The sequence below is a fragment of the Tursiops truncatus genome, chromosome 4 (genome assembly GCF_011762595.2).
Source record: "Tursiops truncatus isolate mTurTru1 chromosome 4, mTurTru1.mat.Y, whole genome shotgun sequence".
Classification (NCBI taxonomy): Eukaryota; Metazoa; Chordata; class Mammalia; order Artiodactyla; family Delphinidae; genus Tursiops; species Tursiops truncatus.
The window spans coordinates 135986097-136003323 of record NC_047037.1 but is presented as its reverse complement, the minus strand read 5'-3'; the positions used below and the strand labels follow the sequence as shown (position 1 = coordinate 136003323).

At 40.5% G+C, this 17227-nt stretch overlaps 1 protein-coding gene across 15 annotated transcripts in view; it reads right to left on the bottom strand.

Moving 5' to 3' along the window:
• The window catches only part of TTC3 (tetratricopeptide repeat domain 3), a 145743-nt gene that overhangs the window by 22867 nt on the left and 105649 nt on the right, over window positions 1-17227 (bottom strand). For 14 of the 15 annotated variants that reach the window (XM_033856058.2, XM_033856069.2, XM_073804492.1 and 11 more), the window contains 4 exons: window positions 16428-16577; window positions 3357-3496; window positions 1793-1861; window positions 738-834 (listed from right to left, as the gene is read on the bottom strand). In XM_033856058.2, coding sequence (XP_033711949.1) covers window positions 738-834; window positions 1793-1861; window positions 3357-3496; window positions 16428-16577 — 456 coding nt within the window. The remainder of the gene's footprint in view (window positions 1-737; window positions 835-1792; window positions 1862-3356; window positions 3497-16427; window positions 16578-17227) is intronic. The other variant, XM_073804496.1, reaches the window with a different exon arrangement.

The window sequence follows — 17227 nt, the reverse complement described above, 5'->3', positions numbered from 1 at the left end:
AAATGGGAACTGAATGACTTGGGAACAGAGATGCAGGCATAGTATCGGTAAAGTAGAAGTACCTGGACTATTTTTCCTTCCTTTCTTTATAAAAGCAGCTGCATAGCTGATATTTCACTGGAAGACTCATGTTTACAGACTGCATAAGCTAAGCTTTTCCTTACCTTCCTAGAATAATCATAGACACATACCCAAATAAATAACATTTACTTCTCAATGAGAAAAACAAAGACAACCATATTTCAGGAACTAAATAAAATACAGCCAGAAGTCATTATTATTATTATTGTCTCAGTAGTTTCTCAAATAGTATACTGACATTGGTATATATTCTTCTGTGGGGAGGAGAGTATATTCTTAATAAATGGATTATTTTCAAGTTCCCTTTCTAGCATTGGCAAATAGATTTTATGGTTGGCTACTTCATGGTGCATCACTTGACTAAATATGATGAAGGCATTAACAGTGTAGAGCATGGAAAATGATTGAATTATGTTAAATAAGCAGGTTATAAAATGTGGTGTACACTACGAGTACAGCTAGCATGAAGGTAAAAAATTTTAAAGCTACAGGCAAGAAGAGAGTGGTTGTTCCAGGGAGGTAGGATTATGGGTGAAAGGATATCCCTCAGCCTCCACACTTCCCAGTAATGCTGTCGTGCCTCATGTGTAATTAAACACAAAGTAAACAAATGATATCCTGCCATATCTGTCAGTCACCAAGTGTCCTGGACTCACCTCTGCATCCACAGCCCTTTGAAGACTCTCTTCATAATGCTCTTTCTCTTTCTTTATACACTCTTCTATTTTCATTTTCTCATTCATAAATGTATTACTGCAAATATTAAAGAAAAAAAAACTTATTGAAAAAAACTTAGTGAGATCACAAAGGCTGAAGCCAGGTTAACTTTTAAGTCATGCCACAAAAAGACTTACACATCTAGAGAAACTTCTTGCCTAATATTTGACTACATAATGCAAGACTCACATGCGCTCTTTGCACTTTACAAATGATCGAAGGAAGATGTGAAATTAAAAGTGAGTATTGGTGGGACTGCTGAGAAACTGGTTCACCATTTTTATGAGGTTAGGTTAAGTCTAATCTGGCTACTGAGTCAGAAATTCTATTTTGACCCATATTACAAGGTAATAACCCAAAGGAAAAAAGGGATATGCACAAAGCTGTTCATGGCATTACGATTATAACAGCTTAAAAAAAAAACAAACAAAAACCCGGCATGGACTATGACGTAAATGGAAATATGTGTATGAAACAATATTAAATAAGAAAAGCAGAATACAACTGCTTACTACTGAATACACTGGTTACCAGTATGTACAAACATTTCTATTAATAAAGGTTAAAAGGAAACTTTTTATAGGTTCATAACAAAAATTCTTTAATAAATCTTTAATTGTAGAGCAAGAAACTACTATAATATAGTTGAGACTGTTATTTCAAGTAACACAAAAGTTTTTCAAACACATTTTTAGTTTCAGGTTAATTCAAGGGAAAAGAAGAGTAATCAACAATGATAAATTCAGGACATTTTTTACACCGACAATGTGAAACAAAAGGAGAAACATCATAAAATAAAAATATTTAAAAAATAAATTTATTTAAATATTAATCTAAATAATAAAATAGAAAGAGAAATTTTTAAAAAGAGAAACATAATCATTTAAGAGAAACAGACAAGTAAAAATATATTTGGATGTCTCAATAAGTGCAGACTGTGCCTCTGGTATTAAAAGTATAATAAGATGTTAAAATAAATTTAAGCTTAATTTGCCTGATTTCAAAGGACTGGTCCAGAAGTAATTCACGTTCCTTTTCCTTTCCAGCGTTTTCCTGGGTATACCTACAAGTAAGTATAATCACCAAATTTTAATTAATTTTCAAAGGTTTTTAAAAACACGATCTCACACAGTAAATTCTTATATCCATGCAAACATTTCTTGAATTCTTTACATTTATTTTTGTTTCATTTCTAATATCTTCTAAATAGGCAAAGAATTTGGACCATTTTCCTTTTGGGAAAATTTCCTTCTACACCTGCAGGGCAGATCACCTTTTTTCTTCACTCTAAGTCTCATGTCTGCAGCAAAGAGCCCCTGTCTCAGTCCTCTGTCAGGAGCACCTCCAGGGGCTTCAACACGAGACAGAGGAGTAAGGTGTTGGATCATCATCAGTTTAACAGTGGTTCTCTCTCAAAATGAAAACAGCCTTCTATTCTTTAAAACAGAACCTCGGGGCTTCCCTGGTGGCGCAGTGGTTGAGAGTCCGCCTGCCGATGCAGGAGACACAGGTTCATGCCCCGGTCTGGGAAGATCCCACATGCTGTGGAGCGGCTAGGCCCGTGAGCCACGGCCACTAAGCCTGCGCGTCCGGAGTCTGTGCTCCGCAATGGGAGAGGCCACAACAGTGAGAGACCCACATACCACAAAAAAAAAAAAGAAGTGATGCTCTGACAGTTCTGGGTCTGAACCTTCAGAAGGGTGGGCAGCTTCCACTTCTGCACTCTTGGAAGCTCTTAGCCACCACATAAGCGGTCTGGCTACCATGATGGAGACCCCATGGAGAGATCAAATAGATAGAAGAAGCCACATGGAGAGAGAGAAGGCCTGAAACTGCATAGGAAGAAAGAGGCCAAGTCACCCCAGCATCCCAGCTGAGCCAGCCACAAGAGGAACCACTGACAAGACCAGCAGAAGAATGGTCCGGCCAAACAGCCCAGACTGCAAGAGCAGGATCAAATAAAAATTAATTTAAGCCGCTGAGTTTCTGGTGTTTTGTTCAACAGTAGATAACAATTAAGGTGAGGAATGATATGACATATCACTGTTTAGGGAAAGGGGTTAGGAATGGATCACAGAGAATCTTGAAACAAACCTGGTCCATCTGACAACTGCCTGAATGTATTACCAAATCCTTTGTATTACAGAACCAAATTTTAATAATTTAAAGATTCAGGATGGAAGTAATAAATAAAATGATCATCACAGAATCTTAGTGCTGGAAAGAACCTTAGATCTAAACAAGCCCCCTCATTTTACAATAAGGAAGACGGGTTAAAGGTAATGTTCACAGTAAGAGGTGGTGCTCAGACTGGAAGTTGGTTTCTTTGTTGACTTGCAGTCTTACCTTTATGTAATTTATCTGCAAACATGGTAGGTTTATAAAAAGTTTTAGGTGCAATAATTCCCCAATGGATGTTCTTTAAAATGAAATGAAAATACCTAAAATTTTCACTTTACTTGATATAGCTTGAAATTGAATATCAAAAACGAAAACCCAAAATATACCCCAATAATAAATAAATAAGTAAAAATCATTGACTTTCAAGTGTTACTTACATTTCACTGGCATTTAAAACCTTTTTCATCTTCTTCTTCAGTGCCTTTAGTCTCTCTTGGATTTCTTTTTTCTCCTGTTCCCATTTTTTAATTTCCTTTTCCAAATCTTCGAGGAACCAATCTAATTCTGTCTTTGAGATCTAGAAACATTTTAGAAAGTACCTAAATAAATGGGAAGATATACTTAAAAAAAAAAAAAAAAGAGCCTGAAAGACTATAATTGTGGTGGTGTGCTAGCTTAACCGATGACTCCAGTTCCACAGAACACACACTCAGGAGCTGGCTGTATGTGCTACCCTGGCCGAGGCTGGACATAAAGTCGCACAATACACAGCCTCAGCCCTCAAACAAGGATGGAGAGAGACATGACAGACTATCTGGTACTTGGGAAGGGCTTCTCAAAATCAGTGATATCTGATCTCTGTCTTAAAACATGGGTCTGTCACATGGAGAATGGATTCCAAGTAGTGGCAACTGGTGAAGCAGAAGGTTAAAAGAGTAAGGCCTGTCTGTGCAAAAAAGCAAGAGGTGCTGCATGGCTGGAGGACGAGGTGGGTGTTCAGAAGTCAGGGCACGGAGAATGGCATCTGAGGCACCTTGGGTTAAAATGATCAAGGGCCTTGTAAGCCACGCTAGGGAGTGTGGACTTTATCCTGCTGAAAACGGGAAGCCAGTGAAGGCTCTTAAGCAGGGTTGTGAGATGATGAGATTCCTATTTTAGAAAAATAACTGAAAGACAAAGAGGTAGACCAGAGTTAAGAGGGTGCATGAAGGACGAGAACAGTGACTTTCACATTTTCTTGACTTTCTCTGACACTTTCTTATTGTGACCCACAATAGCAAATACATTTTAATAATTATCTACAGCATATGTATATACATGTATATATATGCATGTGTATACACATAAAACTGAAAAAAAAATTGCCCTCACTTTCTGAGATGCCCCGGAGCAACTAAACCCGCGTGCCACAACTGCTGAAGCCCACGTGCCTAGAGCCCACGCTCCGCAACAAGAGAAGCCACCACGATGAGAAGCCCGCGCATCGCAACGAAGAGTAGCCCCCCTTCGCCACAACTAGAGAAAGCCTGCACACGGCAACAAAGACCCAACACAGCCAAAAAATAAAAATTAAATTAAAAAAATCTCACTGCAATAGCCCGGGTGAGAGACAATGAGGATGACAGTGGTAGCTGTAGGGATGATAAAAAAAAATAAAGGAAACTTTAGAAGACTAGAATGGATAAGACCACGTGTCTGACTGGATATATGGTAAAGCAGAAGGTGACAGAGTTAAGTTTCTACCTTGGATGAATAACTAAACAAAATTCCATTAACAAAAAAGGAGAATATGGAAGATGTACAGGAAAGAGGGAAATTAACCTAGATATGTATGTTTAAATAAATTTATGAGTAAACAATAAAATATATAGAAGAACTTAATAATTTTGACCCTGCAATCATTTTGATGGAACAGAGTAGAAATTTATAAGTGTTTGACAAAGACTACAAATCAAAGGAATAAAATTCTGAATTCAAACAGTCTTCCAACATAGCCACACAGAAAGGAATAACGTATTTCCCAGTTTTGCTGATTTACACATCTTCTAACAGGCTATTCTAGAGTGGGTTAGCACACCATCAAGACAGGTGTGTTCTGCTCCCCAAAGAACCTTTCCCAACATGGCAAACTCCAACCCCATTAATATACTACCAACCAAAAGTCCATTCACCAATTAATTAGTTGTAACTTGGAATGCATTTCCCCATAAAAAGCCATGTTAGAAACATCAGTTAAATAGCCAACACTTCTCTTCCAAGAAGCTCACAGTTACAGTGGTTAGCTGAAGAAAACGAGGTCTACAGTGTTAAAGAAGGCAAGTTTCCAGACCGTGAAGAGTCTATTTGACTGTAGAAGAAATAGTCTCAACCGGGGTTCTGGGAGCAGAGACATGCGGTGCTGCAAAGACGAGGAGGAAAGCTAAGACTCCCCTCTGAGACGGTTTCGAAAAAGACTCTCGTCTGTCTTCAGCAGCCTCCCGTCTTCCTTTTGGCAGTGGGTTCCACGCTCTGGGCGCCCTTCCTCCCTCAACACCCTCAAGTTTCTCTGGACCCCTGACTTAAGCCCACCCCCAGCCGAGGGCCTGCCAACTCCCAGGCATACTTCCAGAACGTCCTTCCTCCCCTTCCCTTGCCATCCCTCACCCCGAGGGCGCCTGACGGCAGCACGGCGCTCAGACGAACCACTTCAACCGGCCCGGAAGTATCCACGCTTCACCCTTCAGCCTAAATGATCCTCTAAGCTACAGGGAGTCTGCACACATGTTTTGTTTGGCAAGCGCAGTACTTTTCGTTTGCTTTTCAAAATATAAATGTGTTATCTCTGCCTGGTCACGAAGGCTTTTGGTTTGCAACACCTGCCAGAACTTCAGGCAATATGACAAGGAGAAATGAAAAGCTGTTATCTGGATGCTCTGGACGGCTAGGTACACCACCAGTTGAGACAGCCTGCTTGGTCCGCTTTCTCACACAGGTGTTGCCTTTTGAAACTTCTTCTGAACCTACAAATTCTCTAAAAGTTTTATGTCATTTTTCGAGGTGTCATCTCTTCAGTGCCAGCAGATATACAGGCGGTGCATATGCTTGTAAGATGCCAGCCACTTATAAATGAACACGCTCTAGACTAATATTTCTAACATTACTATGGGAATCAGAATGGAGCAATAGTTACAAGAGACTAAAAGAAGCACCTTTCAACTTTACTGTTTTCCAGTTTGAAATTCTACTAGTAACGACGACTGCTTAATGAAGTCCCAACTTCATTTCTGCTTAGGGAGCCTTTCATTTTCCACCTCTGACCAGGTTCCCTGTAGCCTGAATTTCCTGCTTAGGCTTAGAATGTGACCAGGTCACTGAGACATGGGTTCAGCTACAGAAACTTGGAGCCTCCTCCTTCAGAAAAGACAGTGTACCCTGAAGCCAAGTTACACAGACTCCCCGTGAAATACGGCTGTCTAGTCAAAAGAGGCATCAACGTATGAGGACATTTCTCCCTCATCAGCTTTCGACACCAAGGTTTTGGATGTTCCTGGGAAGCAGGTTTGCTAACCAGTCCAGGTCCTTAATGACTTTAAAGTCCCGCTGCAGGAGTAGGGTTGACCTCAATGGCCTTGAGATGTGCAGGCCAACTGTTCTAAGGCAGCAGAGGTTCAACAGCTTAGTGACATTCCCTCCGTCACGGGGACAGTTCAACTCATTTTCCTTGCTGCAATCTTGCTGAGCCTGAATGTGCTGAGTCATTACTGTGACAGAGGTGACCACCATGCCTACTAGGCTTGCAAGATCCTGTATTCTACTACCATGACCAATGTCCATATGCACGCCTCGCTGCTGATGGCCAAGCCAAACTTGTTTCTTGCCTCTATTCTAAGCCAATGATTTCACCTAGGATTCAGCCCTTTGGCTGGGAGATGATGTACAACCTCAAGGTTATACTGGGACATAAGAACCTACTTGGCAACAAGTACCTCAAGCAGTTCAGGTATCAAAAGGCACAAAGTATTATAAACACACACACACACACCCCTACAGCTCAGCCATGAAAAATGCTACATGAGTTCATCTGCCATTTGTACTCACCACCCTTTAATGACATAGCTGGCCTAGGGCAGCTATCACGAGCTTGTCTCTGACTACATGAAAAAGAATAATCTGAATGCCTTTCTTTGAAACATTAGAATAGGAGAAACAACAGGCTGTATACAACTGCATCCTGTATTTACACAGTTCACTGACATAATTATAAACACCTCTGAAAGTCTTTTTCTCAATTAGAGAACATTTGGTTTTTATACCTCTTTTTTTAAACCTCAACTATGTTTTAAAGTCAATATTTGAAGTGCCTTCAGTAATATATATAATTCAAAAAATACAAAATAAAAAAGAATATGCTAAGTAAAGAAAACAGAATAAAAAGATAAGAATGATAATATAAAAACAGAGCCAGAGTAATATAAAAACAAACGGCATGAGGCCCTAACCATTCTTCAGAAACAGTATTAAAACTTTCTGGCAGTCGAAGTCCAATAAAAACAAGCCCACTGCACGAAGAAACGCAGATAGTAAAAGTAGAGAGAAATTACTTCTCAGGGCCTCATAAAGAGGACGCTACATAAAAGTCCTGGAAGATCAGCACAGAGCCTGGCACTTAAGAAGCATCCAATAAATATTTGTCAAATGAAAGAATGGGTGATACCCTCCACTACATACTAGCAGTAAATAAAGCAACAATCTTCACACAACGTCCAGGCCTGATGGCCTTTCATGTAGGCTGACAGAATGTGAAGACACAATTCACTAAACCCAGTTCTTCAGGGGCCCAAGTACAACTGTTTGATAACATCGGCGGAGCTCCTAGTCTGTACACTGAGATCCAAAGATGGCTAAGAAACAGTCGTCACTTTCAGGGAGATCACAGTTTGGTGGGGGAAATGTGCATAAAAGATAATTACTACACCGAACACAAAAATTAACTCAAAATGGATCACAGGCCTAAGTGGAGAGAGCTACAACTATAAAACTCTAGAATACAGGAGGAAATCTTGGTGCTTGGTGATCTTGGATTTGACAGTGGTTTCTCAGCTACGACATCAAAAGCATAAGCAACAAAAGAAAAAACAGAGAAAGCGGACTACACTGAAATTTAAAACTTGTGTGCTGCAAATGATACCATCAAGAAAGTGAAAAGACAACCCACGGAACAGGAGATAGAAGAAATAAAGTTGCAAATATGGAAGATGGGAGAAAATATTTCTAAATCATATATTTGATAAGCAACTTGTACCTAGAATACATATATATGAAAACTCTTAATTCAATAATTTAAAAACAAATAATGAAATTAATAAATGGGCAAAGGATTAAAACAGACATTTCTCCAAATTTTCCAAAGATATAAAAATGGACATTAAGCACATGTAAGATGCTCAACATCATTAACCTTTTAGGGAAATGCAAATCAAAACCACAATGAGAAACCACTTTACACCCATCAGAACAGCTAAAATCAAAAAGACAGATGATAATAAGCATTAGTGAGACCATGGAGAGATTGGATCCCTCATACACTGCTGGTGGGAATGTAAGATGGTGCAGCTGTTTTGGAACAGTATGGAACTTTCTCGAATTCTTAAATATGGGGTTAGCACACGACCCAGCAATTCCACTCCTAGGTATATACCCAAAAGAAATGAAAACATATGTCCACAGAAAAACTTGTACTCAGATGTTCATAGCAATATTATTCATAACAGCCCCAAACTGGAAAGAATCCAAATGTCCATCAACTGATGAATGGGTAAATAAAATGTGATACAGCATACAAAGGAATATTATTCAGCAGTAAAAAGGAATGAAGTGCTGATATATGTTACTCGGATGAATGTACATGGATGGACCCTGAAAACATAAAGCTAGGTGAAAGAAGGCACTCACAAAAGACCACATATAATATGACTCCATTAATATAAAATGCCCAGAACAGGCAAATCCACAGAGTAAATTAGTGCTTGCCTACAGCTGGGGGAGGGAGGGAGGAGAACAGGGAGTGACTGGTAGTGGTTATGAGATTTCGTTTTGGGGCGATAAAAATGTTCTAAACTTAAGATTGTGGTGATGGCTACAACAGCGTGCATATAGTAAAAACACTGACTATATACTTTAAATGGGTGAATTTTATGGTATGTGAATTCTATCTCAATAATGATATTAACAAAATGATAATTACTGTATAATATAGTGTGAGGCACTCATTATCACCACTGCATTAATAAGGGCGTTTAACCAAGCCTGAGCTGTCGTCAGTGACTGCTTCCTCAACAACACGATGCCCGAGTTGGACCCAAACAGTGAGGAGAAGTGAGCCAGGCTTGGGGAGGAAGAAGGCCACTTGAAGCAGAAGGAACAGTGCTGGGAAAAGGTCCAGAAGTGAGCAAATCACATGACAAGCACTATCCATTACGTAAGGAAGAAGGCAGAAGATGGAGTTAGGTACCAATCACAGAAGGTCTCTTAAGCTCTTGGTAATTACTGAGCATTAGTGAATTACTGGTGCTAACCTACTGTGGCAGAGGGATGGCATTCACAGCCCCATCCTTCACCCCTCCCCATATCTACACCCTTTCTCATGGGACCTTGGCGTTCCCTTCACTAAAGAGGCAGTCTCTTCCCCACCCCTGGCATCTGGGCTGGCTATGTGACTTGCTTTGCCTGATGTGATATTAGCAGTGACTGTCCTCACTTGCCCTTGTACTTACTGGAAGATGAAAGACACATGGAGCCGATCTAGTTGCCCCTGTTGTCCCCCTGAGGCCATTCTAGCACAGCCAAGAGCAGCACAGCCCTAGCTGACCCAAAGGTGAAACCGTCTAGCCAAGCCCAATCGGGATCAGCTAACCCACAGACTCACACATTTAATATTCACTGTTGTACATCACTGAGGTTTTTGTGGGTGGTTGTTACTCGGCATTATTATGGCGTCGATTAACTGACAGGCTGCTCATGAAATGCTGAGAAACGTTTTTCAACTGGTTGTGGAACTGACATTCTCTTAAGGGAGGACAAAAGCAAGGTATTTGGAGCCCGACACTCACCACCTGTTCTCCTGCTTAATACTGGTGTGACTTGGAGCAAGATGCATTAGCAAGTCCGGCCCCCTTTTTCCTTATCAGTAAAATGGAGAGAATATTATATACTATACTGTAACACTAGTACGCTAGGATTGTTTTGAGATTAAATAAAATAATACATGTAAAATATTTACAACTCAGTATGGCACATAACATGAGCTCCATAAATGTTAGACTAAAAAAAAAATGCTGGTGCAACTAAGGAGCCCGCCTGCCACAACTAAGACCCAGCACAACCAAATAAACAAATAACTAACTAAATAAATGTTAAAAAAAAAAAAAAAAGGCTGGGGACCTCCCTGGCGGCCCAGTGGTTAAGACTTCACCTTCCAATGCAGGGGTTGCAGGTTTGATCCCTGGTTGGGGAGCTAAGATCCCACATGCCTCGTGGCCAAAAAACCCAAAAAAACATAAAACAGAAGAGATATTGTAACAAATTCAATAAAGACTTTAAAAATGGCCCACATAAAAAAAAAATCTTAAAAAAAAAAATTTAAAAAGGCTGAACTTGGCAAGGGCAATAACTGAACAGGAGAACCCCACCTCTGTGAAGACGTGAGCTGAGGAAGCTCTGGCAGGCAGGGGCCCAAGATTCTGTTGAAACAGGACAAAGTTCCAAATTCTACTCCATAAATTATTCTGGGCCACAATTATTTTGACTGTGTTTTAAGAGTCAGTGTCAACTAAATCCCCATCTTAGCTCTAAGCAAATCCCATTAAAGCACCTGAAGAACATATGACCTAGGAGAGATGGGGAGTGCCTGCTTAATGGGTACAGGGCTTCTTTTTGGAGTGTTGAAAACAGTTCTGGATTGGATGGTGGTAATGATTATACAACATGATGAATATACTGAAAACCACTGAACTGTATACTTTATAGTGGTTAAAGGTGAATTTTACCTTAATAAAACAAGAAAGAACATATGCCCTTGAGCAACATGGCAACCAGTTATAACCTGCTGGTTGCAGGTGAGACGTACATTAAAAACAATAGGAGACTCTGGCTTTAGAATTGCTATTTTCCTCTGGCAGGGAACAGAGAATAGGCCCATCCCTAATGATAATCAAACTCCATCAGCTATATGCAATAGCTGGCCCAGATTCTTACTGATGCTTTGTAAACGCTCAGCGCTTTTCAAGTACTTTGTAAATAAGTGATTTTTCTCAAAGAGGGCATGACAGCATTCTGGGTGGGACAATTCTTCCTCCTTCTATACTTATCTCTGGCCATTCCCCACCCCTTTCCAACCACCTCTGTGAGTCCTCACAAAACTATGAAGTAGAGATTACATTATTAATGAGGAAACTGAGGGTCGAAGAGATGGAGTAAATTATTTTAGGTCACAAAGCTATTAAGTGGTGGTGCTGGGGTCACTAGCCAGGCAGTCTGACTCTTATTGCCCAAGTTTTTTTTTGTTTTTTTATTTTTGGCTGCGTTGGGTCTTCGTTGTTGTGCATGGGCTTTCTCTAATTGCAGCGAGCAGGGGCTACTCTTAGCTGCCGTGTGCGGGCTTCTCATTGCGGGGCTTCTCTTGTTGCAGAGCACGGGCTCTAGGCATGCAGGCTTCAGTAGTTGTGGCACGTGGGCTCAGTAGCTGTGGCTCGTGGGCTCTAGAGCGCAGGCTCAGTAGTTGCGGCACGTGGGCTCAGTAGCTGTGGCTCGTGGGCTCTAGAGCGCAGGCTCAGTAGTTGCGGCACACGGGCTTAGTTGCTCTGCTTGCCTGAGTTCTTAAACGTGATTTGCTACTGCTTGCCTCTCTCTTCTCTATAAGGGGGAAGGGCTGTTGTATTTAATATATCCAAATGTGGGATCAAGAAACTTTAAGTATTAGCTCATAACCTCAGTGATCTAAGAGAGTCAAAGGCCAAGGGAAAGATCAACAAAAGTGGAAATTCCTTTTTACATTTATAAAAGGTTTTCCACAAGTGAATTCTGAGTATAGTCATGATTAATAAAGAAGTTATCTGCTTGGCCTCATCTGCTCTTGTGCAGACAACAACCTAAGGATCTCAGACAAGCAATTTATCCTGCTAGGAAACAGGTATACATTTTACATGGAAAGTCTAATAACCTAACTGGCCTGTAATTTGAGGGACTAAATAATGGCTCTTTTTAGAAAATGGACTGACTACTCTTAAGTACAACCACGTGGAACCCGACCCAGAGCCTTAGCCAAGTTAAAAAGCAGGTCAGAAGCCCAAGCCCACCAGCCAAAGCTGCTGCTCTCACAGCCCTCCTCCCTGCGCGCTCATTTACTGTACATTTCTTGGTCAAGTGTACAAAGAAGCCTTGATGAGCTGCACAAATACAGGACCCAGTCAGACCAGCAGTTTATAAAGCTGGACAAGCCTCTGCCAGAAAGAAAGAAACCTCACTCACCAGATGCCCACCTAAAATTAAGTGGCTGAGTCTGCAAATCTGCCCTCAGCACTTAATCGGGTGAACACAGGCATTCCCGCACGGATTTATTAAAACTGAAAACTGAATTTTCCTGAGGCAATACAAAGTTTACAAAAATATGTTATTTTGTTAAGCCCCCCAAGTAGCTTATCCAAATTAGTGTTCTGTGAGCCACTGTGCAGGGCTTTACTTTTGCTCATTTTTCCCTCTTCGCAATCAAGAAGACTTCATTCATCTGGGCAACTGAGCAGAAAGGCTGCTTCCTTCCAATTCTTCTCATTCTTCAAATCTCCCCGGTCTCATCCCAAGTAAAAACATGTCCTAAGGAATGTTATAACAGTAACCTTTACATACCAACCCTTTTCTTCCAGGCATACTTAAATCTCAATAAATGAGTTTATTGATTAAGGTCCCACAGCTCATTTTCCTCTACTTAATATGTGACGTCAGCTATTGACTCAGACATCTGGAACAAATTCTTCCTTTCTTAAATGGACTAACAGCCCTTTGTTACCTCTGTACAAAAGACCTCAGTTTTTACAAGCTGATTATAAAATGGGCAGAAGACCTGAAAAGATATTTTTCCAAAGAAAACATTAAGATGGCCAACAGGTACATGAAAAGATGCTCAACATCACTCATCATGAGAGAAATACAACTCAAAACTACAATGAGATATCACCTCACACCTGTCAGAATGGCTGTCATCAAAAAGAACACAGTAGGACTTCCCTGGTGGCACAGTGGTTAAGAATCCGCCTGCCAATTCAGGGGACACAGGTTTGATCCCTGGTCCGGGAAGATCTCACATGCCGTGGAGCAACTAAGCCTGTGCACCACAACTACTGAAGCCCGCGCATCCTAGAGCCTGTGCGCTGCAACTACTGAAGCCCGCACTCTCTAGGGCCTGCGTGCCACAACTACTGAAGCCCGCACGCCTAGAGCCTGTGCTCTGCAACAAGAGAAGCCACCTCAATGAGAAGCCCACGCACCACAACGAAGAGTAGCCCCCGCTCGGCACAACTAGAGAAAGCCCACTTGCAGCCACCAAGACCCAACGCAGCCAAAAAAAATTTAAAAAGAGCACAATAAATGCTGGCAAGGATGTGGAGAAAAGGGAACCCTTGTACACTGTTGGTGGGAATGTAAACTGGTGCAGCCACTATGGAAAACAGAATGGAGGTTCTTCAGAAAACTAAAAATAGAGCTACCACATGATCCAGCAATTCCACTCCTGGGTATATATCCAAAGAACATACAAACACTAATTCAAAAAGATATATGCACCCCAATGTTCACAGCAGCACTATTTACAATAGCTAAGATATGGAAGCAACCTAAATGTCCATCAACAGATGAATGGATAAAGAGATGTGGTATATATACACAATGGAATATTACTCAGCCATAAAAAAGAATGAAGTTCTGTCATTTGGAAGAACATGGATGGACCTGGAGGGTATTCTGCTAAGTGAAATAGGTCAGACAGAGAAAGACAAGTCTCTATTTTATTGCTTATTTGTAGAATCTAAAGTATAAAACAAACGAATGAATGTAACAAACCAGACTCACAGATAGAACAAATTAGTGGCTACCAGTGGGGAGAGGGAAGGGCGGAAGGGCATGATAGGGGTAGGGGGTTAAGAGACACAAAGTACTATGTATAAAATAAATAAGCAGCAAGCATATATTGTACAGCACAGGGAAATATAGGCATTATTTTGTAATAACTTTAAATGGCGTATAATCTAATAAAAATATCAAGTCACCATGTTGTACACCTGAAACTAATATTGTAAAAAAGCTATATTTCAATTTTTAAAAAAAGACCTTAGTTTAAAAAACAAATGTACCATGATTTCCTCACATCTATAGTTCCATTCTCCCACTAATTCAATTGGGCCTTGCCATGAATCAGTATTACTCCAAGAACCAGTCACATGTAACTGAAGGTCAATCTTAACTAATGGAATTCAAGATCAGGAGACTCAACCAAGATACTGTGGGTGACTTTACAGTTCTAGTATGCCAACGCTCCATGGCTTATTTTTATATTTCCTGAGTAGTAAGATTAAGATGATGATGATAGTAGTAGTAATAATAGTGGCAGGCAACTCTTACAGAGCTCTTACTATGCACCAGGCAACGTTCAGTACAGCTGGCCTTCTGTATCCTCAGATGTGGAACTCTCGGATACAGAGGGCTAACCATATTGCAGCACTGTATACAAGGGACTTGAGAATCTGTGGATTTGGGTATTTCTGAATGGGTCCTGGAACCAATCCCCTGCAGATACTGAGGGATAACTGTACTTTACAAGTATTAATCTAACCGGGCAAATGGGAGCTACTGTTACCCAAATTTTCCAGATAAGAAACTAAAGCACAGAGATACTAAATAACTTGACCAAGATCAGAACTAGTATAGAACTAAGCCTGGATCTGAATCCAGTCAGTCTGACTCCAGGCCTCACACTCTGAACCACTATTGCTACACAACTTCTCTCACTATAAACAAGAATTTAGGGACTTGCCTGGTGGCAATGGTTAAGAATCCGCCTCCCAATGCTGGGGACGCAGGTTCGATCCCTGGTCTGGGAAGATCCCACGTGCTGCAGAGCAACTAAGCCTGTACGCCACGACTACTGAGCCTGCACTCTAGAGACTGCAAGCCACAGCTACTGAAGCCTGCACGCCTAGAGTCCATTCTCCGCTGCAAGAGAAGCCACCACAATGAGAAGCCTGTGCGCCTCAACGAAGAGTAGCCTCCACTCGCCACAACTAGAGAAAGCCCAAGTGCAGCAACGAAGACCCAACGCAGCCAAAAAAAAAAAAATGCCATGAATTCAGAACACAATGATAAAAAAATTTAAACAATAATAATAATTTAACTTGGAGCTTAGTCTCCAGAAAATACTTTTGGGTTTTTTTGGGTATTTATTTATTTATTTTAACATCTTTATTGGAGTATAATTGCTTTACAATGGTATGTTAGTTTCTGCTTTATAACAAAGTGAATCAGCTATACATATATATACCCATACCTCCTCCTTCTTGAGTCTCTGTCCCATCCTCCCTATCTCACCCCTCTAGGTGGCCACAAAGCACCGAGCTGATCTCCCTGTGCTATGCGGCTGCTTCCCACTAGCTATCTATTTTACATTTGGTGGTGTATACATAAGTCCATGCCACGCTCTTACTTCATCCCAGCTTACCCTTCCCCCTCCCCATGTCCTCAAGTCCATTCTCTATGTCTGTGTCTTTATTCCTGTCCTGCCCCTACGTTCTTCAGAACCATTTTTTTTTATTCCATATATATGTGTTAGCATACGGTATTTGTTTTTCTCTTTCTGACTTACTTCACTCTGTATGACAGACTGTCCATCCACCTCACTACAAATAACTCAATTTCATTTCTTTTTATGGCTGAGTAATATTCCATTGTATATATGTGACACATCTTCTTTGTCCATTCATCTGTCGATGGACACTTAGGTTGCTTCCATGTCCTGCCTATTGTAAATAGAGCTGCAGTGAACATTGTGGTACATGATTCTTTTTGAATTATGGTTTTCTCAGGGTATATGCCCAATAGTGGGATTGCTGGGTCATATGGCAGTTCTATTTTTAGTTTTTTAAGGCACCTCCATACTGTTCTCCATAGTGGCTGTATCAATTTACATTCCCACCAGCAGGACAAGAGGGTTCCCTCAGAAAATAGTTTTAGTTAAGCAAACAAACTGAATTATGATATATGAAAATTCAGATTCACAGCCCTTTTCTTAGACTGCAACTTGTACAGCTTCTAAAACACTGCAAAAAAATACTGTTACTTTAATATGTCATAAAGAAATCTGAAATAGGCAACGAGAAAGATTCCTTTTGTTTAGCCAAGAATGCAGTAGCCCAGCTAACTGAGGCTACACGAGCACAATTCTCCTAATGATACCGCATGCTATTAAAGAGGGTTTCAGATAGGGTTACCTTGTTTTCTTCTAGGTGCCTTTTCAACTTTTCTTCCAAATCCTTGGTTTCTTCTGAGCCCTTGATATTTCTCTGCTCATAATTTTCACATGCTTCCTTAAGCTGCTCTTGTAAAACTTGGTACTCCTTTTCAATCTGTGAAATACTCCCCTAAAAGTATAATACAAAATTATCTATTAAAAGTAGTTTTAAAAGCCTATTTCTGATCTTGTTCTGAACTGTCTCTTAAAATAAACAAAGGAGAATATATGGCAGATGAAAATTTACAAGGGAAATGTCACAATAATTTAAGAATTAAAAACCCGTTACACTGTTTATCAAAGCCAGCTCTTTATTTATTTATTTCTTTGGCTACATTGGGTCTTAGTTGTGACATGTGGGATCTTTGTTGCGGCATGTGGTATCTTTTTCTGTTGCAGCGCACGAGCTCAGTAGTTGCAGTGTGTGGGCCTAGTTGCCCCGCGGCATGTGGGACCCCAGTTCCCCAACCAGGGGTCAAACCCGTGTCCCCCACAATGGAAGACAGACTCCCAACCACTGGACCATCAGAGAAGTGCCAAGCCAGCTCTTTTTTTTAAAAAAAAATTATTCATATTACTGGAACTCACAAGGAAACTTCTCAATATGTACCATAATTAGCTCTGAATATTTGTTTTAGAAGAGTCCAATATTAAATTAACAGTTTGATGTGAATGTCATCCTCCACAATTAACATCAAGAACTACTTACCAGCTTTAAAAACTGCAAATTTATGCATATTTTAGATATGAACAGGACATATTAATTTTGGCCCTACTTTT